The sequence below is a fragment of the Lithobates pipiens genome, unplaced genomic scaffold (assembly GCF_037356315.1).
Source record: "Lithobates pipiens isolate NorthernLeopardFrog02 unplaced genomic scaffold, aLitPip1_a1.2 Scaffold_8, whole genome shotgun sequence".
In the NCBI taxonomy this organism is placed as follows: Eukaryota; Metazoa; Chordata; class Amphibia; order Anura; family Ranidae; genus Lithobates; species Lithobates pipiens.
In genome coordinates this window covers 139330020-139354414 of record NW_027507903.1, presented here as the reverse complement: position 1 = coordinate 139354414, position 24395 = coordinate 139330020, and the positions used below count along the sequence as shown (strand labels likewise).

Below are 24395 nucleotides of genomic sequence, written 5' to 3'. Positions count from 1 at the left end.
CCACATCACTGGATAAGACAAATGCCTCCCCGCACACCCGTAGGGGCATCTATGGCACATGGACCAAGTAGCCAATATTGGGTGTCAGAGAAAAAAAAAAAAGCAAGTGTGTGAATTATTTATATAAATAAAGCCACCTAAATGCATTAGAACAACAGAAAATCTCTAAATCCATAAAACTAAACTGTATACAATATACATAAATTACACTACATTATCAATTAATGCTAAACCTCCTATTATTGGAGGAAGATGGCAGCAACACTCAAGGCATTGCCCCAAAGACTCACGGGGGGAGGGGGGGAGACACAGAACCACCTTCCCGGTTAGGTAAGGTCCAAACAGGAAGTGGACTTGATATATGTTGGTCAGAGAAAATCTATAATTCGAAATAGGGACCAAACAGTAAGAACCATTATAAAAGCGGCTTATAACTGATCCCCTCATTTAAGCCCGGAAAACGGGTCGCTTGTAATGAATAGATCCATTTAGTCTCTAATTGCAACAGTTTTTTTGTCCAAGTCCCCTCCCCGTCCTTGTGGCGGCAGATGTTCCAGACTAAAAAAAAACAATGAAGCTGAGGTTAAAATTGTGGTGCAGCCCTACATGGAGTCTCTACATTTAGAGTAACTATACACTGTGCAATCTGATTGGAGAATCGAACATCAACTATGTTTGATTGGATACAAATTGAAAGTATTGTTTGCGATTGTCCTCCATATTATGTGGTTTTTGGTAATACTAGAAGAGATTGTACAGATTGTATAGTGTATGTGCATAAGTGTCATTGCAGGGGATTACCTGTCATCCAAAGCCCAGCACTGTGCTGTCAAAGCTGCAGGCGCTTCCATCTTTGCCTGGTCTTTTTTCCGGGTTACATAGTTAGTCAGTCAGGTTGAAAAAAGACACAAGTCCATCCAGTTAAACTAATAAAAGAGGAAAAAAAAACAAAAACAATGATACAATCCCATATACGCAATCCTTTACCCACAGCTGATCCAGAGGAAGGCGAAAAACCCCAGAAAAGCATGATCCAATTTGCTACAGCAGGGGAAAAAAAATCCTTCCTGATCCCCCAAGAGGCAATTGGATTTTCCCCGGATCAACTTTACCTATAAATGTTTGTATCCAGTTATATTATGTACATTTCAGAAATAATCCAGGCCTTTTTTAAAAGCAATCTACTGAGCTGGCCAGAACCACCTCTGGCGGAAGTCTATTCCACATTTTCACAGCCCTTACTGTGAAGAAACCTTTCCGTATTTGGAGATGAAAGTGAATAACTCAACACCAAGTTCACTATATGGACCCCTTGTATATTTATACGTGTTGATTATACCCCCCCCTTAATATCCTCTTCTCAAGAGAGAATACATTTCAGTTCCTCTAATCTTTCCTCATAGCTGAGCTCCTCCATGCCTCTTACCAGTTTGGTTGCTCTTCTCTGCACTTTCTCCAGTTCCCTGATTTTGAGAACTGGTGCCAAAAACTGAACTGCATATTCCATATGGGGTCTTACTAATGATTTGTACAGGGGCAAAATCTCTTTCTCTCTGGAGTACATACCTCTCTTAATACAGGAAAGGACTTTGCTCGCTTTGGAAACCGCAGCTTGCCATTGCATGCTATTATTAAGCTTCTGATCTACCAAAACCCCCAGATCCTTCTCCACTATGGATTCCCCCAGTTGTACTCCCCCCCCCCCCTAGTATGTATGATTCATGCATATTCTTAGCCCCCAAGTGCATAACTTTTACATTTCTCAACATTAAACCTTGTTTGCCACTCTGTTTGGCTGCTTGAATGGCCAGGCCGCGATGACATCACTCCCACACATGCATGCAAAGAGGTGCTGTAAATGTAGTCTGCGCTGTGCATGCGTGGCTTAGTGTACATTGCCGCTAGAAACCACTGAGGTCTATTTTGTTATAAAAACTTTTTTTTTTTTGTAAACTTCTAGTTTAATTCTGCTTCAAAGACTAGAAAGTGCATTTATTATTTTTAGGGATGCACCGACACCAGTTTTCTCAGAGTGAGTACGAGTACCAATACTTTTCCTCAATTACTTGTCGATACCCATTACCGATACAAGTAAAAGGATTGAGCCGGCAACTCTGTAATCCCATATAGAGATTTTAATGCTTGGTTACAAAAAGGGACAAGCAAAGCAGCCGACGCATTTTGGCAACAGCCTTAGTCATGCTACAACTAAGGCTGGTGCCAAAACGTGTCAAGTGTTTTGCTTGTCCCTTTTTGTGACCAACCATTAAAATCACTATATGGACTACAGAATTGGCGGCTCAATCCTTTTACTTGTTTCTGTTGTAGTGTGTAAGGACACACTGACCATGAGGATCTTGCAGATTGGACTGAAAGTTCCCCACTGTGTGCGTTTTCTCTCTTCAAACTTACCAATTACTGATACCTTTAAAAAAAAAAAAAAAAAAATGCGCTGTAGGGTGATTTGAGCCCAAACAAAACGAATGGGTACAAATCACAATGCAAAGAATAAGGGTCCTTTCACACGGGGCGGATCAGTTCTGATCCGCCCCGTGGATGTCCGTTTGCTCAGCGGGGATCACTCCGCCGATCCCCGCTGAGCAGGGAGATGACAGGTCTGTCTCCGCACACTGTGCAGGGACGGACCTGTCACAGCGCCGCTCTCCCCTATGGGAGATCGGATGACGACGGACCGCAGTGCCCGTCGTCATCCGATCCGATCCGCAGACGGATGGAAAAATAGCTTTTTCCTCCGTCACACTTTTTCGGATCGGAGCGGGTCGGATGTCAGCGGACATGTCACCGCTGACATCCGACGCTCCATAGAGCTCTATGGAGCACCCGTTCAGGTCCGCCTGAAAAACTGACAGGCGGGCCTGAACGGGACGTTAGTGTGAAAGGGGCCTAATGCGGTACAATTTCAGTCTGAATTGCATTCCGCCCCCCCCTTCTGCCTGAACCCAGGCTGAAGTCATTATGACAAGCCTGGGCTTCCACAGGAGCGGTGCGGGAAACTGCATGTGATTTAGATAGAAATTGCACCGCATTCCTGTTCAAATCACATGCGATTCTTTGCAGTGAGAATTGTGCCATTCATTTTGTATGGGCTCAAATCACCCCTGTATCAGCGTTTTTGCACGAGTACAATTGCCTAGTATCGTATCGGCACCGGTATTGGTTAGAGGTCGACCGATATATCGGCCGGCCGATATATCGGCCGATATTTGCCGTTTTTTAAATAATCGGCATCGGCCGATTGTGTTAATAAAAAGCCGATTCTACAGCGGGACTTTGAAATGACTTCTGTAAGAAGTCAGTGTGAGTTGTCTGAGTCGTCATAGCAACACTTTCCTCCACTCTGGGCAGACTGCCAAGAAAAGAACTAAATGTTACAATGTTTACACTTCTGAATGAATGAAGTCATCTCTGTGTAGAAGTTCTCAGTTTAACCATTTAAAGACTAAATCTTTTCTGACACTTGTTGCTTACAAGTAAAAATCCTGTATTTTCTGCCAGAAAATCACTTGGACCCCCCAAAAAATATATATATATTTTTTAGCAGAGATCCTAGGGAATAAAATAGCGGTTGTTGCAATATTTTATGTCACACGGCATTTGCACAGAGGTCTTTCAAATGCATTTTTTGGGGAAAAAAATACACCATTTAAAAAATAAAAATAAAATAAAAACAGTAAAGTTAGCCCATTTTTTTTTTTTTGTCCAAAAGTTTTGACTACCTGTTTTTATTTAATATATAGGTTTTTTGTTTTTTTTTAATCTAGATCATACATACAAGTAAACTGATTGGAGGTTTGTTTTGTTTAATAAATGTTTAAAGCGGGAGTCCGCCGGGATTCCGCGTTTTTTTTTTTTTTTTTTAAAGCCAGCAGCTACAAATACTGCAGCTGCTGACTTTTAAAATAGTGACACTTACCTGTCCAGCGCGCCCGCGATGTCGGCACCCGAAGCCGATCTCTAGATCGACACTCGAGTGCTGCCGCCGCCGCCATCTTGGGTATGGGAATCAGGAAATGGAGCCTTTCGGCTTAATTTCCCGGTTCCCTACTGCGCATGCGTGAGCCGCGCTGCGCAATGAGGACGGTCCCCGCTGCCTCTGGGATCTGTGTGTTTCCCAGCAGGCAGCGGGGCACTTGCGGAAGGGGGCGGGCACTTGCGGAAAGGAGCGTAATGTACGCCCCTTTCCGCAGAGAGCTAGCCCGGAAGTGGGTGCAGTTACCTGGATTATCCAGGTAACTGCACCCCCCTCCCCCCTGAAAGGTGCCAATTGTGGCGCCGGAGGGGGGGAGGGTTCCGATGAGCGGAAGGTCCATTTTAGGGTGGACCTCCGCTTTAAGTGTAAGAAATTTTCTGTATCACTTATGAAGGCTGCTTTCACACTGGAGCTGGCAGACGTTGATGGTAAAACGCAAGTTTTAGCGGCTCTTTACCATAATTTTAGCGGTGCTATTTGGCTGCTAGTGGGGCACATATAACCCAGCTAGCGGCCAAGGAAGAGGTTAAATGCGCCCATGAAGTACTGCTGCCAAATCGCATTGCATGCGCTTCGGCAGTGGTGCCCATTCATATCAATGGGCAGGAGTGGTGGAGGAGCGGTATACACCACTCCAAACGTGCTGCTTGCAGGACTTTTTTTTTTAAGATCCTGCCAGCGCATCGCCTCAGTGTGAAAGCACTCTGTCTTTCACACAGACTGCAGGGGAGCCATTTTGCAGGCACTTTACAGGCGCTATTTTTAGCCCAAAAGCGCCTGAAAAATGCCCCAGTGGGAAAGGTGTGTTAGATCAAGGGGGATTAAAAATAAATAAATAAAATAAAATCGGCCTAACATATCGGCCCAAAAAAAATCGGCATCATATATCGGCTATCGGCCGCCATGATTTCTAAATATCGGCATCGGCATCGGCCAGAGAAAAACCCATATCGGTCGACCTCTAGTATTGGTGCAACCTTAATTATTTTATTTATTTAGATTTGTAAATGAGCAATCGGTGGCCCACGGATGCAATGCCAGGCTCCTGCAGACACTTTCACCAGCTCTTTGTCCATTCTGAGGTGTAAGGATGAGCTCCGGCGTGTTTGCACAGTCCACGTGCAGAGCCTGCCAGGAAGTCTGCACTGCGCTAATCACAGGCAGTGATGCATTTACTGATCGCTGCAGCCACGCATTGGGACAATGCCTCACTGTTTGTGATTAGTGCAGTGCCAACTTCCCGGCGGGCTCTGCACATGGGCTGTGCGAACATGCCGGAGCTCATCCTTACTGAGGTGTAGACCTTCAGTTATTGAGTTTTATGGAGTCTCAGGGGACTGCGAGCATTGGCACGCAGTGTTTTTTTTTTTTTTTTGTGTTTCATTAAAGAGGAGCCTCAGTGGATTTTCGCCCCTTTCTAACCAGTGACACCACAGAACTCCTAGTTCACTCCCTGGTCATTCTCGCTTCGCCTACTGCAACTCTCTACTCACAGGATTACTTTTAAAGTGTCCTATCATTTTCACCCAAGGAAGCTGCCATCTTTGCCTCTGTTTAATCTACAACTGCCATGATGCTGCACATGTGATCAGTTATGACACCAGCCATTGGATGGTTTGACAGTTTGGTTAAGAGCACAACCAATGGCACGTGCTGGAAATGAAACTGTTTTACGGATGGGTTTACTTCCACTTTAAATAGTCTATATCCCCTTCAGTCCACTATGAATACTGCTGCCAGCCTCCTCCACCACCTTACCAACCATTCTGTGTCTGCTACTCCTCTGTCAATCCCTCCCCTGGCTTTCGCTAACCCAACTAATTTAATTGAAAATACTAACAATAACTTGCCAAAGCCCTCCACATCTCTGCCCCATCTACATCACTCCCAAGAACTCCTGCTCTCTAGCTCCCTCGTCACCTCCTCACATGCTCGCCTCCAGGACTTTTCCCAAGCCTCTCCCATCCTATGGAACTCCCTACCACAATCTGTCTATCTTCTACTCTGTTTGCTTTTAGATGATCCCTGAAATCCCTTCTTTGCAGAGAAGCCTATCCTGTCCACACCTAACTGCACTTTTATTTTCTCCATTAGCTCATCCTCCACAGTTATTACCTTTTTTGTATCACTTGACCCTCCCTCCTAGATTGTAAGTTCTAATAAACAAGGCCCTCTGAATCCTCCTGTATTGAATTGTATCGTAACTGTACTGTCTGCCCTCATGTTAAAAAATGCTGCACAAACTGTTGGTGCTATAAATCCTGTATAATAATAATAATAATAATAATACATGAAGTTGTACTGACTTTCAGTCAAAAACATTTATATATTTATTTTTTTATCATATAGTGAAAAGGCGGAAGCATCTGACAGAGTGGGATTGTCGAGAATTGGCCCAGAGCAGAGAGGGTTCATGTTCTCTCACTCAACCATTTTATCAATGGAGAGTCAGCAAGGATGTAAACAAAGGCCTATATCCTCGTAGTAGGAGCAAATCATGGCCCAGAGGTAGGACTTACCACCTGTTAAAGCAGTTGTATTAAAATAATAAATATATTCTACTTACCTGCTCTTCTGGGGTCTCCCACTAGCGTTGTCTGATCCTCCTCTTCTCTGAGTTCCCCCCACTCCTTAACAAGCTGTGTGCTGTGGGGGCACTTGTGCAAGAGCAGCACTGAGCCAGGCTGTGTGCATCCACGGACATGCACAGCGAGGCCCAGACCCACCCCCTCTTCCCTTCTCCCAGGATTTGACTGCAGGAGGAGCTAATGTGGGTCACAGCGCTGGATCAAAAGAGGAGCCAGGTAAGGCCCCTTTCACACAGGGCTGTCCGTATTTAGCATCCGCTTGCTCAGCAGGAATCTCTCTGTTGATCCCAGCTGAGCCGGCGGTTGTCAAGTCCGTCTCTGCATGCTGTGCAGGGACAGACCTGTCAGAGAGTCCGCTCTCCCCTATGGAGGGATTGGATGATTACAGACCGCCTGTCCGTTTTAATCCAATCTGCCAGACGGATGGAAAATAGGGTTTCCATCCGTCTGGACTTTTCCGATCGGATCGGATGTCAGCGGACATACATCGCTCCATAGAGCTGTATGGAGCGACCGTTCAGATCTGCCTAAAAAACTGACAGGTGGATCTGAGCGGTCCGCACACGTGAAAGGGGCCTTGGTATTTAAGGGGGAGGGGAGGTGATCATGGAGAGAATGCATTAAAGTGATACTAAAGGCTCCTCCCCCCCCCCTTAAAAATAACAAACATGTTATACTTACTTGCTCTGTAAAGTGGTTTTGCACAGAGTAGCCCAGATCCTCCTCTTGGTTCCCTCTTCTCCTTTCCCCTACCTCCTGACTGACCCCACAGCAAGCAGCTTGCTTTGGGGGCACCTGAGCCGAGTCACAGCTCCCTGTGTCTATTCAGACACAGAGCCGTGGCTAGGCCCTGAGCCCTCTCTCCTCATTGGTTCACTGTCTTTGACAGCTGCAGGAGCCAATGGCGCTCCGCTGCTGCCTCACCCAAAAAGGAGGGAGAGTCCCGAGCAGCTGAGTCTCTCCTGCAACATCGCTGGATAGAGATGGGGCTCAGGTAAGTATTCGGGGGGCTGTTGCACACAGAAGGCATTTTCATCATGGTGCAAAGAATGCATTAAGATAAAAAAAAGTCTGCCTTTACAATCACTTTATGGTAAACAAACTTTATGCCTTTAGAACCACTTAAAATTGGTAGTAAAAAAAGAAAACAAGCAATCTTCTTCCTGCAATTCAAGAGCATAATGTGCTCATGTGCCTCTCATGCGAGCACATTATGAAAGACTTACCTAAAATTGAAGCCCTCCAGTAGTGCGGTGTCACCGCTGACAGGGATTCCATCTTCGCTAGTGATGGGCTTGGGTGTGTTTGGATCGAACCCACCAGCAACCTTCCCTGTACACCGCCAATCATAGGCAATGAGGCGTTTCCCGATTGGCAGCCGCACATACACACATGGCCTATGATTGGTGGTGTGCAGTGTCGGCTTCCTAGCGGGTTCGATCTGAACACACCCGAGCCCATCACTAATCTCAACCACTTCCCATCCGGGCCTATTTTGGCACTCCTCTTTAAACGCGTAAAAAACAAACAAAAAAAAAGTTTCATGAATTAAAAAATAAAACAGTAAAGGTAGCCCAATTTTTTTGTATAATGGGAAAGATGATGTTACGCTGAGTAAATAGATACTCATGGAATGGCGCCAAGCTTTGGTATTTAAAAATCTCCACAGGCGACTCGTTACATTTTTTTTTTTACAGAGGAGGTCTAGTGCTAGTATTGTTGCTCTTGCTCTAATGCACGCGGCAATACCTCACATGTGTGGTTTGAATAGCATTTACATATGTGGGCGGGACTTGCACGTGTGTTCGCTTCTGTGCGCGAGCACACAGGGACGGGGGAGATTCCAATTTTTTTACTTTTACACTTTCTCTTTTTTTTTTTGATCACTTTTTATTCATATTAGACATCCCTTGTAATAGGGATGGTGTGTGACAGGTCCTCTTTATGGAGAGATATGGGGTCTATAAGACCCCACATCTCTCCTCCAGGCTGATGAGCATGTGTTTAAAAAAAATGATCCCATACTTTCCAGCCAGGATTGCAGCTTTGTTTACGACCGCGGCCCGGACGTGTTGTCATAACATCGCACCCAGGCCTCCAACGGTCATAGAGATGACTGGTGACCATCTGTTCACTTGAAATTTCTATGCTTGTCATTCGGCAGTGGATTCTTTCTCTGGGTCCCCGATGGCACGGGAGAGCCCGGAAAAGCAGCAAAGGGCGGCGGGGGGGTGATCCCTCCGATCGCCTGTAACAAAGATCAATCGGCACAACTGCCACTGTGATCTTTCTTGTGGTGCACAGAATCGTTGGCTCTAAAAGATATCTGGATAATGCCTGTAGCTGCAGGCATTATTCAGAGATTCCCACTGAAAGTCAAGGCCGTCATATGACTTACCTTGGGTGGGAAGTGGTTAAAGAGTGCAGGTTCAGGAGATATTTACTGTACATACAGGTAAGCCTTATTATAAGCTTATCTGTAGGTATAAATCAACAACTTGCTACCGCTTTAAAGTAGAACTATAGGCAAATAGAGCAAGGGAAGGTTATAACACCTGGCAGATTTTTTTATTTATTTTTTTGCCATCTATGTCCTATTGTGGAGATTTCTCTTCACTTCCTGTGCCATAGCTAAAAAGGAAGTGAGGAAATTCCTATAAATTAAGGGAATTCCTTGGCGAACCCCCGGGTCCCCATACCTAGTGTTCCCATTGGAAGATTTCTCCTCTATTACTTTTTCTAGGGACATCCCAAAAATTTAGATTTTCTTTTACTTTCACTGATAATGATTAACAGGATAAATAAAGATGGTGAATCTCCTTAATTGGGGTGCAGACAGCAATAAAACCTGACAGGTGTTCTAATCCAAAATGGGGGGGAGTTTTTCCTACAAGTCTAATTTTAATGCATGCAACGCATTAAGACTCCTTTCACACTGGGGCATTTTTCTTTCCCCTTTTGGCTAAAAATAGTGCCTGTAAAGCTCCTGAAAAATGCCTCCCCTGCAGCCCCAGTGTGAAAGCCCGAGTGCTTTCACACTGGAGCGGTGCGCTTGCAGGATGTTAGAAAAAGTAATTCAAGCAGCATGTTTGGGGTGGTGGAGAAGCGATGTATACACCACTCCTCCACCGCCTCTGCCCATTGAAATGAATGGGGAGCACTGCCGAAGCACTGCTTTTCGGACGCATTTAACCCTTTCTTCAGCCACTAGAAAGGGGGTTAAAAGCTCCCCGCTAGCTGCCGAAAAGCACAGCTAAAACGTTTTACCGCTAGCGTCTGGCGCGGCTCAGTGTGAAAGGGCTCCAAGGTGAAAAAAACTTCTTTGATCAGCCCCCCTAAATACTTACCTGAGCCCGATCCAGCACTGTGCCCAAGAGCAGTGGCTCTCTTCTCCCTTTCTCTCCTCACAGGACAATGGAGGCAGCAGTGGGAGCTATTGGCTCCTACTGCTGTCAACCAAATCCCGTAAGGAAAGAGCAGGGGGCAGGGTAGGTCTGAGCTGCTCTGTGTCATTAGACACACAGTCCGGTTCAGTATCAAGCCCACAAGTATGCCACCATAGGAAGCGATTTACTATGGTGGCAGACAGAGAAGAGGAGGAGCTGAGAGTACCAGTGGGGGACCCCAGAAGAGGATGATCAGGGCAGGTAAGTATACCATGTTTGTCATTTGAAAAAAAAAAAGCAAAAAAACTTTACAATCACTATTAAATCATACATTTTGAAAGGGGATTATGCAGACCATGTGGTAAGGAAAGAGATAACTACTGTGTGAACATTTTTTAAAATGTCATTAGCTGCAGATGCAGTTAATTATAATTGAACAGTTTTCTTAAGAGTAGAACCAGGTTCCACACTGTAGTTGTTCCAGCAATCGGTGCAGAAAGAGCTGACAGTGGATCTACAAATTACACCAACAGGAGTGTATCCAACTGAACAAACATATATGGGGCATATTAGAGCACAGGGCATGGGGCACATAGCACATCAGGGCACATTATGGGACACATAGCACATCAAGGCACATTATGGGGCACATAGCACATCAGGGCATGGGACACATTAGGGCATGGGTCACATAGCATATCAGGGCACAGGCACATCAGGGGGCACATTACAGGGCACATGAGGGGATCTTACTTTCCAGTATGCGGGGTAGCGCAGAAAGCGTCTGTAGTAAGTTCTCTCTCATATCACTCAGTGCTGCTCGCTCCCCGGTGGCCCTTCCTCTCTTCTCGTCTATCCCAGATGATGTCACAAGCCAATGGAGATAGACAAGAAGAGAGGAGGGGCTGCCGGGGAGTGAATGAGTGAATGGCGCTGAGTGACATGAGAGAGAACCTATTACAGACAGGCGCTTCCTGCGCTACTCTGCATACATCTCATTCGGCTCGGGCGGCTCTAGTCCTGCAAAGGGAACGGCATTCGTGCTGTGAAAAAAGTGCAGGGACGCCGTTCCCATGCGTTCCCGCAGGACTCGTGCCCTGGTTAAGAGTATGAATAATCCCTGTTCTAGTCATGGCATACCGTCACCCCAGGGATTAGAAGATAATCAACCATGGGGGTTTGATCCTCTGAATTGAAGTGAGCATACAAGAGGAAAGAAAGAAGGATTCCCAAAAGAATTCTTCAGAAAGGAACTGCCGGTATTATAAAAATTAAAAATCTTTATTGAATATTTCGCATAATACTGACAACTAGTGAATATATAAATATACACACCTCCACCACATACATCTAAAATAGACAAACCGCTCTGTAAACCTTACATTGATAAATTGGTATACAAGGAGGCAACGAGGGTGTGTAAAGAGCTGATTTCTGGCGTTAAAAAATAAATGAAGGCTATACAATCAATGCTTTCACACCTTGAAACCCCAAAGCAACCAGCCGGAGTTCCCCCTGCTTCAGCCCCAGTGGAGGATGACGAATTGGGGGGGGGGGGGAGAAGACTCAGATTCTTTGGAGCAACTAAGGGTAACAGCGCCATCCAAAGATACTCCGAGCCAGGGGACAAGATCGCCTAGATACAGGCTCTCGCTCAAGGAGGTGGATGCCCTATTGGGGGTTATTTACGAGATGCTAGATATTAAAGAAGAGCAGGCCTTGTTGTCTCTATATGACCAGATGTACGAGACCCTGAAAGAGGACCAAGGCAGGGTATTTCTGGTCCACAGCGCACTGTCCGACTCTATTAAAAAGTAATGGATGGGGTCTGAGAAAAAATTATTTTTCCTTAAAAGTCTGAAGAGGAGATTCCCCTTCAGTGAAGATTCTGCTTGTATTTGGAACAAAGTGCCCAAGTTGGACGTGGCTGTTTCAGAATACACAAAATCTACATACCTCCCATTTGAGGACATGGGGGTCCTTAGGGAACCCATGGACAAGAGGGTGGAGGTACTGCTAAAACGGTCATGGGAAGTAGTCATGACAAATTTAAAACCAGCAATGGCTACAACAGTAGTGGCTCGTAATTTGGAGGTTTGGGTGGACCAGCTACAGGCCCATTTGGAAGGTGGGACCTCCAGGAAGGTCATTTTAGATTCCCTTCCCATGCTAAATAAGGTGGCAGGTTATATGGCAGACGATTCTGCAGAGTCAGTCAAGCTGCCGGCAAAGGCCGCAGCCCTAGTGAATTCTTCTCGTAGGACCCTATGGCTAAAATCCTGGTCGGGGGGACCCGGCCTCAAAAGTAAGGCTTTGTGGCATCCCACTTGAGGGAGACCTCTTGTTCGGACAAGATCTAGAGAAAATGCTAAACCAAACTGCTGACAAGAAAAAGCTTTTCCTATTAAAAATTAGAAGGTGACTGGAATTTTTTTTTTTCGCCCCCAAAGACAAGGAGCATCACAGGGACAGACCCCTAAAAGGTCAAGCTCTAACAAACAATGGGGAAGGGGGAAGCAGAAAGGTATCCTGTTTTCCTCTCCTAAGAAAACCACCAAATCCCAATGACTTGAAGGCGTGAAGGCTACTGAATCCAGTTCAAGGGCACTCCGCTCGTGAGAACGTTCGTAACCTCGCCTCCCATGGATCCCCAGAAGATGACATCTTTGTTGTCATAAATTGGCGACTTAATAGACCAGCGGCTTCTTATACAATTGCCACTGTGAGAAATAAATCAGGGTTTGTATTCTCTTCATGGTACGAAAACCGTTGGGCAAATTCCGCCTAATGTTTAACTTGAAGTCACTGAACAAATGGGTGATCTACAAGAAGTTTTGGATGGTAACAATATTTCATGGCTTCCCTCGATCTGAGGAATGCTTATCTGCACATCCCGATCCACAAAGAAGGTCCGACTTCTCCAGTTCAGGGCCTTGCCATTCATCCTATCCTCCTCCCCAGGATTTTCACAAAAGTCCTGGCGATGGCAGCCTTTTTTTTTAGAACAATCTGTTCAGCCATGTCGGGTCTAGGTCTCCTGGCAGTAACAATCCCAGTACCATGGGCAAGGGCCCATTTGAGGGGTCTCCTGACCAATATCCTGAGCAGCTGGGACGGGGCACAGGAATCGCTGGACAGGACTTTTCGCCCATCTCCAAAGACCAAGAGGTCTCTGTGGTGGTGGAGGGACTAAGAGCCTCATGCAGGATCTACTATGGTCTCTTCCAGTGTCTGTCCGTATCACCACGGATGGCAGTGCCTGGGGCTGAGGGACCCAAGAGTAACCTAAGGGCGCTGGGAGAAAATGCAGTCCCAAAGATCAGCCAACTAGAGGGAGTTGCAAGCAATCTGGGAAGCATGGACGGCATTCGCCAAATTGCTGAAAGGTCACCACGTACAAGTCCTCTCGGACAGTGTGGTAGCAGTCTCTTATTTAAACAAACAAGGGGGAACACGGTGTCCGTCCTTAATCAGACTGGTGAGCGCCATCTTTTTTTGGGCTGAGAGGAACCTGAGGTCAATATCCGCAGTCCATCTAAAGGGAGTGGAAAATCATCTGGCAGACTTTCTGAGCTGACACCAAGCATACAAATCACAATGGTCACTAAACAGGGAAGTTTTCCAGCTAGCGGCAGAGAAATGGGGCCTTCCAGAGGTGGACTTGTACACCAATAAATCAAATGCCAAGGTTCCAGTGTACTTCTCGCTGGAAAGAGAAGTAGGGGCCAAGGGGATAGACACCTTGGCCCAGAAGTGGGTGTTTCGCCTATGCTACTCCTTCCCCACCCCGTTCAAAATTATTCCCCTGGTCCTGAGAAAGTTTGTTTAAGAGCATACTACAATGATCCCAGAGGTACTGTATTGGCTGAAGAGTCCTTGGTTTTCCACACTGTTGAGCCTGGCAGAAAAGCCTCCTCTCATGCTGCCCAAGAGGAAGGATCTGATGTCTCAGGGCCCAGTCCTGTTGCCAAAAATACAGGCCCTGAAATTGGCAGCTTGGTGTCTGAGGAAAGCCTCCTGAAGTCTAAAGCCGTGTACACACGGGCAGATTGTATGGCCTACTTAGTCCGTCATACAATCCGATGGACAGTCCGTCCTACTTTCAAATGAACAGACTTGACCACACACGGATGCACAAACAGTCCGTCGAAAGCTTGCACGATGACGTGTACAGCACGTACGACGGGACTAGAAATAGGAAGTCCAATACACAGCAATGCAACCTTCCGCCATGTAAATCCTTTCTGAGCATGCGCCATTCTTAGTCCGTCGAACTAGCCTACTCACGAGCGGATTGTCCGCTGAAACCAAAGTATGATGGACAGTATTACGGAAATTCCGAAATACTTAGTACGCCAGACTGCACGCTGAAAAAGTCAGCTGAAGCCCACACACGAGCGGACTGTCCGCTGAAATGTGTTTCGGCGGACTAAGTAGGCCATACAATCCGCCCGTGTGTACGCGGCATAAGGGGCTCATGGACAGGGTGGTAAATACAATTCTTTCCAGTAGAAAGAAAGTAACCCAATCAATTTGTTACATTTGTTACATTTTGGAAAGTTTTCTAATCGTGGTTAGACACCAAGAAGGTGTCTACAGGTATTCCAGCCATCTTGAAGTTCTTACAAGATGGCGCGGACCAAGGACTGGCCATTAGTACGTTTAAAGTTTAGGTTTCGGCTTTGTCTGTGTGTTTTTTTTTTTTTTTTTTTCAAAGCAACCCCTGCCATTAGACCCGCTAGTTAGCAGGTTCTTTATGGGATTAGACAGGCTTAGGCTTGTTCCTTTCAAGTTTCTGCAAAATGGGATTTGTCAGTAGCATTGCAAGGTTGGATAAAACGTTGGCAAGCAGAAGAGCTGTCCTTAAAGTGCGCCACGCTCAAAGCAGTCTTTTTAGTGCCACTCTCCACAGCCAGGCGCACTAGTGAGCTGCAGGCACTTTCTATTAAAAAGCCTTTCCTGCTAATATTTGAGGACAGACTGGTATTACGTACAGACCCTGGGTTCTTGCCTAAGGTGGTGTCTAAATTATACAGGACTCAGGAGATTGTTTTACCTTCTTTCTGTGCGTCTCCAAAAAATCCAGAAGAAGCAGAATTCCGCCAACTGGACATGAGGGCCTGTGTCTTGCATTATTTGGAATTGTCTGAGAGCATTAGAAAATCCAATGCCTTATTTATTTTACATTCTGGGAGAAAATTGGGGTTTCAAGCTTCCAAAGTATCAGACTCCTACGTACCTGACCAGTGAGTCCACTTGGGCAGAGGGTGGTCTCCTTTGCGTATCTGGCTCATGGCCCCTGATAGAGAGGACAGGAAGCACGGGAGTACGGAGGAGTATGAGAACTTGGTAATGTAGGTCCTGATGCTGGAAGTGGAGAATCTTCTGACAGCAAGATGGCAAACAGGAACACAGGCAACAGGTGCTGAGCAGGAGCGGGATAGGCAAGTCCGGGTTCAGGCTGGGTTCGGTAAGGCTCGGGCAACGAAGTACAAAGGAGTGGGCTGGAGCAAGGTCAAAACAGGCCAAGGTCAGATGCTGGCAGAAATCCAGGTAGTCCGAAGGGCAAGTCGAATCAATAGGTAATTAAGCAGAGATACGGGTACAGGAACACGGTCGCGGGAAGCTGTTGATCAGGCAGCACCGGGCAATGGGTTCAGCCAGACTAAATAGACCAGTCGGCGCCAAACAGTGCGCACGTGTGTGCGTCAATGCGCACAGGCGTATGCACACGCGCGCGCCCGAACACTGGTGCCCACAGAAGCACGCGAACCAGTGCCCACAGGGACACGTGCACCAGCGCGCTCATCCGGGTCAACCGGAACATGCACACAAGTGCCCACAGGAACGCGCCAACGCGCATCGGCAAGCACCAAAGCGGCAAACCATCCATCTAGCAAGGTAACCTCTCTGACACAAAGGCACAATCACCCGGTGGATCAAGCAGGCTATTGTGGAAGCTTACAAGATCTTAAAGAAGGAATGTCCTTTTTCCCCTACGGCTCACTCCACAAGAGAGCTGTCTGCTTCTTAGGCGGAGCAAGTTGCATGTACCTCGGAGTGTGAATAATGATTTATAACACGCTATTTTAAAAAAAAGATATATAAATACTTTACCATCTTTAGATGGGAATATTTAAAACATTACAAACTGAATGAAGATACAATTTACTGTTAGGTTGACCCAGGTTGTGCGAATCCTGGTATAGAAACTCAAGGATGTGGCCTAAGCATTTTGCGGGAACCCCGCTTCGTCAGAGCCTTTTGAGACAGCACAAACAGCATGTAAGTATTAAAGATGTCCTAAAGATACAAAATTGCGAAATTAACTATATCCTACAACAATATCTATATTTTATGATCTAGTTAATTTTGCATTAACTATACATAAACACATAAAAGATGGGAGCTGCCCTTTATGCCTCCAGAGGTGGAGCCTTTCTCTCTAGTCCTGTCCTGGGCGACTCCCAGAAACAGAGTTACCAGTAAGTCTAATTCCCCGTACATACGGTTGGACACTCTGACAACAAAATCTGTTGAATTTTTTCCGAAGGATTTTGCCCCAAACTTGTCTTGCATACACACGGTCGCACAATTTTATCGGAAAATCCGATCGTTCAGAATGAGGTGACGTATATCACATACGACGGGACTATAAACGGGCCACTAGCCAATAGCTTTCATATCGTAATTATGAGCATGCGTGTGCGTGTCTACACACGATCGGAATTTAAACAATTGCATTTTGTTGTCGGAAAATTTTGGATCCAGATCTCAAACTTTGTGTGTCGGAAATTCTGTCAGAAAAAGTCAGATGGAGCCCACAAACGATCGGAATTTCCGACAACACAATCCGATCGCACATTTTCTGTCGGATAGTCCGACCGTGTGTACGAGGCATAACTGGTTTTCCTTCAAATCCATGAGATGGGAAATGTAGTGCTTACGGTGAGTTGGAAGAGATCCTATTAAAGGGTTAGTTTGCCTTAATGGACTGTTGCTCACAATAAAAGAAAAAATAAATCATTGCTCCGTCCTGCAAATAACACATGCCGAGTGTTGGGCGCACAGCCCCAGAAACTCATAAACGAGCACTTGACTAAATCCAAACGCGCATCAACCGCATGAGGCCTCTACAAGTACAGTTTTCCCATAGAAATTAATGGAGTCACAAATGGCTTGAATGATCTGCGATTTTCGATCGCTTGGTTCTCAGTGCATAGGCGTTGGGGAACAGATGCAGCATGGTACCCATGCTGCATCCACTTAAGTATGAATCTGCAAAAAATAAAAAATCCCCATACTTCTCTTGTAATGCAGATGCAATAAGTGAAAATGTGTGTGTATGTATTTCACACACACAGTTGTGCTCATAAGTTTACATACCCTGGCAGAATTTATGATTTGACGATTTTTCTGATAATATGAATAACACAAACTTTTCTTTCACTCATGGTTAGTGTTAGGATGAAGCCATTTATTATCAATCAACTGTGTTTACTCTTTTTAAATCATAATGGCCACAGAAACTACCCAAATGACCCTGATCAGTTACATAGTTAGTCAGGTTGAAATAAAAAGACACAAGTCCATCCAGTTCAACCACAAAAAAAAAAAATATATCATACAATCCCATATACCGTATATACTCGAGTATAAGCCGAGATTTTCAGCCTCTTTTTTGAGGCTGAAAGTGCCCCCTCGGCTTATACTCGAGTCACCGCTGTCTGACTGCTCGATCAGCGTATCGAGCAGACAGACGGCGGACATTAAAATTCAAAAGCCGCGCCTCCTTCTCCGCCTCCGCCTGTGATAGGCGGAACACTGAATTTCCCAGCAGTCAGTGTTCCGCCTATCACGGACATCCGTTCATTCTCATACTACGGACGAGTATGAGAGGATGTCCGTGATAGGCGGAACACAGGCTGCTGGGAAATTGAGTGTTCCGCCTATCACAGGCGGAGAAGGAGGCGCGGCTTTTGAATTGTAGAATGGCCGCCGAGAAGAGCGGCGATCCTGGAGCGGCGATCCATCGGCACGACACGGGACGGAGGAGGCACGGGACGGAGGAGGCACGGGACAGAGGAGGCACGGGATAGAGGAGGCACGGGACAGAGGAGGCTCGGGACGACGGCGGCTCGGGACGGAGGCTTGGGACACAGGTAGGCTGGACACACACACAAGGCTGCACGGACACACACACACACACACACACACACACACACACACACACACAGGGATGGATGGATGGATGGATGGATACACACACACACACACACACAGGGATGGATGGATGGATGAATACACACACACACACACACAGGGATGGATGGATGGATGGATACACACACAGGGATGGATGGACGGACACACACACAGGGATGGATGGATGGATGGACACACACACAGGGATGGATGGACGGACACACACACAGGGATGGACGGACACACAGGGATGGACAGCCATGTCTCACCCTCGGCTTATACACGAGTCAATAAGTTTTCCAGTTTTTTGGGGGTAAATTGGGGGCCTCGGCTTATATTCGGGTCGGCCTATACTCGAGTATATACGGTACCCAATTCTATACCCACAGTTGATCCAGAGGAAGGCGAAAAAAAACCCCAGCAGAGCATGATCCAATTTGCTAAAGCATTGGAAAAAATTCCTTCCTGATCCCCCCGAGAGGCAATCGGATTTTTCCCGGATCAACTTTACCTATAAATGTTAGTACCCAGTTATATTATGTACACTTAGGAAATAATCCAGGCCTTAAAGCAATCCACTGAGCTGGCCAGAACCACCTCTGCAGGGAGTCTATTCCACATTTTCATAGCTCTTACTGTGAAGAAACCTTTCCGTATTTGGAGATGAAATCTCTTTTCCTCTAGATGTAAAGCGTGCCCCCTTGTCCTCTTTGTTGACTGTAAAGTGATTAACTCAACACCAAGTTCACTATATGGACCCCTTATATATTTGTACATGTTGATCATATGCCTCTTACAGGGGTTGACAAATTTGCTTGGAATCTAGGAGCCAGCTTAAAAAGTTAGGAGCCAGGTCCGTGACGGCGATCCGGGACCTGTCCCTGGCCTGACATGGAGACGAGTGAGGGGAAGATGGCAGCGCCGTCGCCGCTCCCCCCCCCCCCCCCCGTCTCCAAGTCATTGCCCATAGCTCTTAGAGGGCCATTTTTTTTTTTTTTTTTTTTTTCAAATGACAATTTTTTTTTCAATTGCATTTTAGTGTAAATATGAGATCCGAGGTCTCTCTGACCCCAGATCTCATATTTAAGAGGACCTGTCATGCTTTTTCTATTACAAGGGATTTTTACATTCCTTGTAATAAGAATAAAAGTGACACAACATTTTTTTAAAAAGAACAGTGGAAAAAAAAAAAAAGTTAAAATAAGCAGAAAAAATAATAATTTTTAAACGTGCCCTGTCCTGCCCGCATATAAAATCAGTGTTCGAACCACACATAGGAGGTAGCGCCGTGATTGGTAGAGCGAGAGCAATAATTCTAGCCCCAGACCTCCTCTGTAACTCAAAACGTGCAACCTGTAGAATTTTTTTAAACGTCGCCTATGGAGATTTTAAAGGGTAAAAGTTTGTCGCCATTCCATGAGCGGGTGCAATTTTGAAGCGTGACATGTTGGGTATCAATTTACTCGGCGTAACATTATCTTTCACAATATAAAAAATAATTGGGCTAACTTTACTGTTGTCTTACTTTTTTATTAACTAAATTATTTTTCCCAACAAAAGTGCGCTTGTAAGTCCGCTGCACAAATACGGTGTGACAGACAGTATTGCAACAACCACCATTTTATTCTCTAGGGTGTTAGAATAAAAAATATATATAATGTCTAGGGGGTTCTAAATAAAGGGAAGAAGAGGCAGGCAATATAAAACAGTCATTAGCATTGCTGGTTTGTCATACCAACGGCGACCACAAGAGGGCTCCAGATTCCATAAGGAATCATAGGACCGCAGAAGGCCTCAAAGCCGCGGCCTAAATTTTCGGCCGCCGGCGGAACGGCCCGACGCGATCACGCTGGGGGGGTCCACAGAGACAGGATACCCCCAGCTGTGCTGCCCCAGGCGCGAGGTCGCTATTTCTAGTCGCCAATGCGACCTGGCGCCCGGGTTTTGTCGAGCCCTGGCCCCTTAATCTCCTCATATCAAGAGTGAATAAATTCAGTTCCTCTAATCTTTCCTCATAGCTGAGCTGCTCCATGCCTCTTATAAGTTTGGTTGCCCTTCTCTGCACTTTCTCCAGTTCCCGATTATCCTTTTTGAGAACTGGTGTCCAAAACTGAACTGCATATTCCAGATGAGGTCTTACTAATGATGTGAACAGGGGCAAAATGATATCTCTCTCTCTCTGTCTCTCCATACCTCTCTTAATACAAGAAAGGACTTTGCTCGCTTTGGAAACCGCAGCTTGGCATTGCATGCTATTATTGAGCTTATGGTCTACCAAAACCCCCAGATCCTTCTCCACTATGGATCCCCCCAGTTGTACTCTCCCTAGTATGTATGATGCATGCATATTCTTAGCCCCCAAGTGCATATTTACATTTCTCAACATTAAACCTCATCTGCCACACAGTCGCCCAATTAGACAGAGCATTGAGGTCGGCTTGTAAATTGGAGACATCCTGTAAGGACGTTATTCCACTGCATAGCTTGGTGTCATCTGCAAAGACGGAAATGTTAATTTTGATCCCAGACCCAATATCATTTATAAAGATATTTGTCTGACAACTTCTGTCTTTCGTGAATCCATGCTTTCTGTTGCTTAAAATATTTTTTTTCCTGCAAGAACTCGTCTATGTGGTCTTTTATTAATCTCTCCAGTATCTTCCCAACTATAGAAGTTAAACTAACAGGTCTATGGTTACTTGGTAAAGACTGTGTTCCCTTTTTAAATATAGGCACCACATTGGCCCTGTGCCAATCCAGTGGTACTATTCCTGTCATTAATGAGTCCCTAAAAATTAGGATCCGTGGGTGGATGCCATCAGGTTCAGGTGCTTTATCCACCTTTATTCTGTCCAAATATTTCTGGACCATATCACTTTTGAGCCATTGTGGATTTTTGGGCTGTGTCACTACTAGAGGTCGACCAATATATCGGCCGATATTTTGGCGTTTTTTAATTAATCGGCATTGGCTGATTGTGCTGATAAACAGGCCGATTATAACTTCAGCGCGACTTGCAAATGACTTCTGTAATAGAAGTCAATGCAAGTTGCCGGGGTCTTCAGTGGAGCTACTTGTTTCGTCTCTGGGCAGTCTGCCAAGAAAAGAGCAAAGAGATACAATGTTTACACTTATGAATGAACTGAACTCAGTGTGTAGGAGTTCCCAGTTTAACCATTTAAAGACTAAATATTTTCTGACACTTGTAAAAACCCTGTATTTTCTGCTAGAAAATCACTTAGAACCCCCAAAAATGATATATATATTTTTAGCAGAGCCCCCAGGGAATAAAATAGCGGTTGTTGCAATATTTTATGTCACACGGTATTTGCGCAGAGGTCTTTCAAACGCATTTTTTTTTGGAAATGATTAAAAAGTAAAGTTAGCCCATTTTGTTTTGTCCAAAAGTTTTGATTACCTGTTTTTGTGTATTTAATATATAGTTTGTTGTTTTAATCTAAATTATACATACAAATGAACTGATTGGTTTGTTTTGTTTAATAAATGTTTAAATGTAAGAAATTTGCAGTATCACTTATTACTTAAGGCTGCTTTCACACTGGAGCAGGCAGGCGTTGACGGTAAAACGCTGATAGTTTTAGCGGCACTTTACCATAATTTTAGCGGCACTATTCGGCTGCTAGCAGGGCACTTATAACCCAGCTAGCGGCCGAGGAAGAGGTTAAATGCGCCCGTGAATTGCCCCTGCCGAATCGCATTGCATGCGCTACGGCAGTGGTGCCCATTATATACCACTCCAAACGTGCTGTTTTTTTAGCATCCTGCCAGCACATCGCCTCAGTGTGAAAGCACTCAGGCTTTCAAGCAGACTGCAGGGGAGCCGTTTTACAGGCATTTTACAGGTGCTATTTTTAGCCCAAAAGCGCCTTAAAAACGCCCCAGTGTGAAAGGTGTCAGATTTTATGAGATGAAGGGAAAAAAAAAATCGGCCTAACATATCGGCCCAAAAAAATCGCCATCATATATCGGCCATCGGCCGCCGTGATTTCTAAATATCGGCATCGGCCAAAGAAAAACACATATCGGTCGACCTCTAGTCACTACCATCCCCATTATGGACATTAGCTCCCCCATGCTCTTTTGTATACATAGAGCTGAAGAAATTATTTAGTAAAGTAGCCTTCTCTTTGTCCCCAGTCACCCACTCTAGATTATTTTGTAAAGGGTCTACATGCTTAGACTTCACCTTTTTACTATTAATATATTTGAAGAATTTTTGGGGGTTTGTCCTACCATCTTTTGCAATCTGTCTTTCGTTTTGAATTTTTGCATCCTTGATTTCCTTTTTACATATTCTGTTATATTCTTTGCAACATTTAAATGACACTATTGTTACTTCATTTTTATATTTTTTAAAAGCTGTTTTCTTAAAGTTTTATAGCTTTTTTAACTTTGGCCGTGAGCCACATAGGTTTTATTTTTAGTCTTTTAGTTTACATCAGAAAGTTTACATACCCCAGTTCTTAATACCGTGTATTGGCCCCTTTAACATCAATGACAACTCAAAGTCTTTTGTGGTATTTGTGGATGAGGCTTTTTATCTTCTGGTAAAGCTGCCCATTCCTCTTGGCAAAAAGCCTCCAGTTCCTGTAAATTCTTGGGCTGTCTTGCATGAACTGCACATTTGAGATTTCCCCAGAGTGGCTCAATGATATTGAGGTCAGGAGACTGAGATGGGCACATTTCAGAGTCTTCACTTTATTCTGCTGTAGCCAATGACAGGTTGACTTGGCCTTGTGTTTTGGATCTTTGTCATGTTGGAATGTCCAAGTATGTCCCATACGCAGCTTCCTGGCTGATGAATGCAAATGTTCCTCCAGTATTTTTTGATAACATAATACATTCATCTTGCCAACAATTTTGACCAATTTTTCCTGTGCCTTTGTAGCTCACACATCCCCAAAACATCCGTACCTTTCATCCTAGGCCTTGTTGACTCCTCTCCAAATATAGCGTTTATGGTTGTGGCCAAAAAGCTTGATTTTGGTCTCATCACTCCAAATGACTTTGTGCCAGAAGGTTTGAGGCTTGTCTCTGTGCTGTTCGGTGTATTGTACGTGGGATATTTTGTGGCAGTGCCTCCTTATTGTACATCTTGAAACAGCCACACCACGTTTTCAGATAGTCCTGTATTTCACCTGAAGTTATTTGTGGGTTTTTCTATGCATCCCAAACAATTTTCCTGGCAGTTGTGGCTGAAATTTTAGTTGGTCTACCTGACCGTGGTTTGGTTTCAACAAACCACACATTTTTCCACTTCTTGATTCGAGTTTGAACACTGCTGATTGGCATTCTCAATCCCGTGGATATCTTTTTATATCCCTATATCCCTTTCCTGTTTTATACAGTTCAACTACCTTTTCCCGTAGATCCTTTGACAATTCATTTCCTTTCCCCTTGACTCAGAATCCAGAAACCTCAGTGCAGCACTAGATGAAAGATGCAAGGGTCTGTCTGGAGTACAAACAGATCACAGATGAGGAGGGTTACCTTTTTAGCCATTCAACCCCCCTTGTGTCAACTTCTGTGCATGTTATCAGGCCAAAATCATCAGGGTCATTTGGTTAGTTACTGTTGCCATTATGATTTAAAAAGAGTAAACACAGTTGATAGTGTATGGATTCAACCAACACTAACCATGAGTGAGAAATGTTTTTGTGTTATAATTCATATTCTCTGAAAAATGGGCAAGAAATCATAAATTCTGCCAGGGTATGTAAACTTATGAGCACAACTGTATATACAGTATCTCACAAAAGTGAGTAAACTCCTCACATTTTTGTAAATATTTTATTATACCTTTTCATGTGACAACACTGACAACACCATGACACTGGGGAGGGAAAATGGCTAATTGGGCCCAATTTGGGCAATTTTTCACTTAGAGGTGTACTCACTTTTGTTGCCAGTGGTTTAGACATTAATGGTTGAGTGTTGAGTTATTTTTAGGGGACAGCAAATTTACATTGTTTTTATACAAGCTGTACACTCACTACTTTACATTGTAGCAAAGTGTAATTTCTTCAGTGTTGTCACATGAAAAGATATAATAAAATATTTACAAAAATGTGAGGGGTGTACTCACTTTTGTGAGATACTGTATATGTGTGTGTATTTTTACACAACGTGTAAATAAAGTATTAAAGACGTCACCATTTTTCTAGATAAATATATTTATAAAGGTACTATTGACATGACATTTTC

The 24395-nt window shown here is 44.8% G+C and overlaps 1 protein-coding gene across 2 annotated transcripts in view; it reads left to right on the top strand.

Annotated features, from left to right (window-relative positions):
• Nucleotides 1–24395, top strand: part of FBH1 (F-box DNA helicase 1) — a 132887-nt gene that overhangs the window by 2318 nt on the left and 106174 nt on the right. The window contains exon 2 of one of the 2 annotated variants that reach the window (XM_077469434.1): nt 6341–6499. The exons of the other annotated variant lie outside the window; for it this stretch is intronic. Coding sequence (XP_077325560.1) covers nt 6341–6499 — 159 coding nt within the window. The remainder of the gene's footprint in view (nt 1–6340; nt 6500–24395) is intronic. 2 annotated transcript variants of the gene reach the window in all.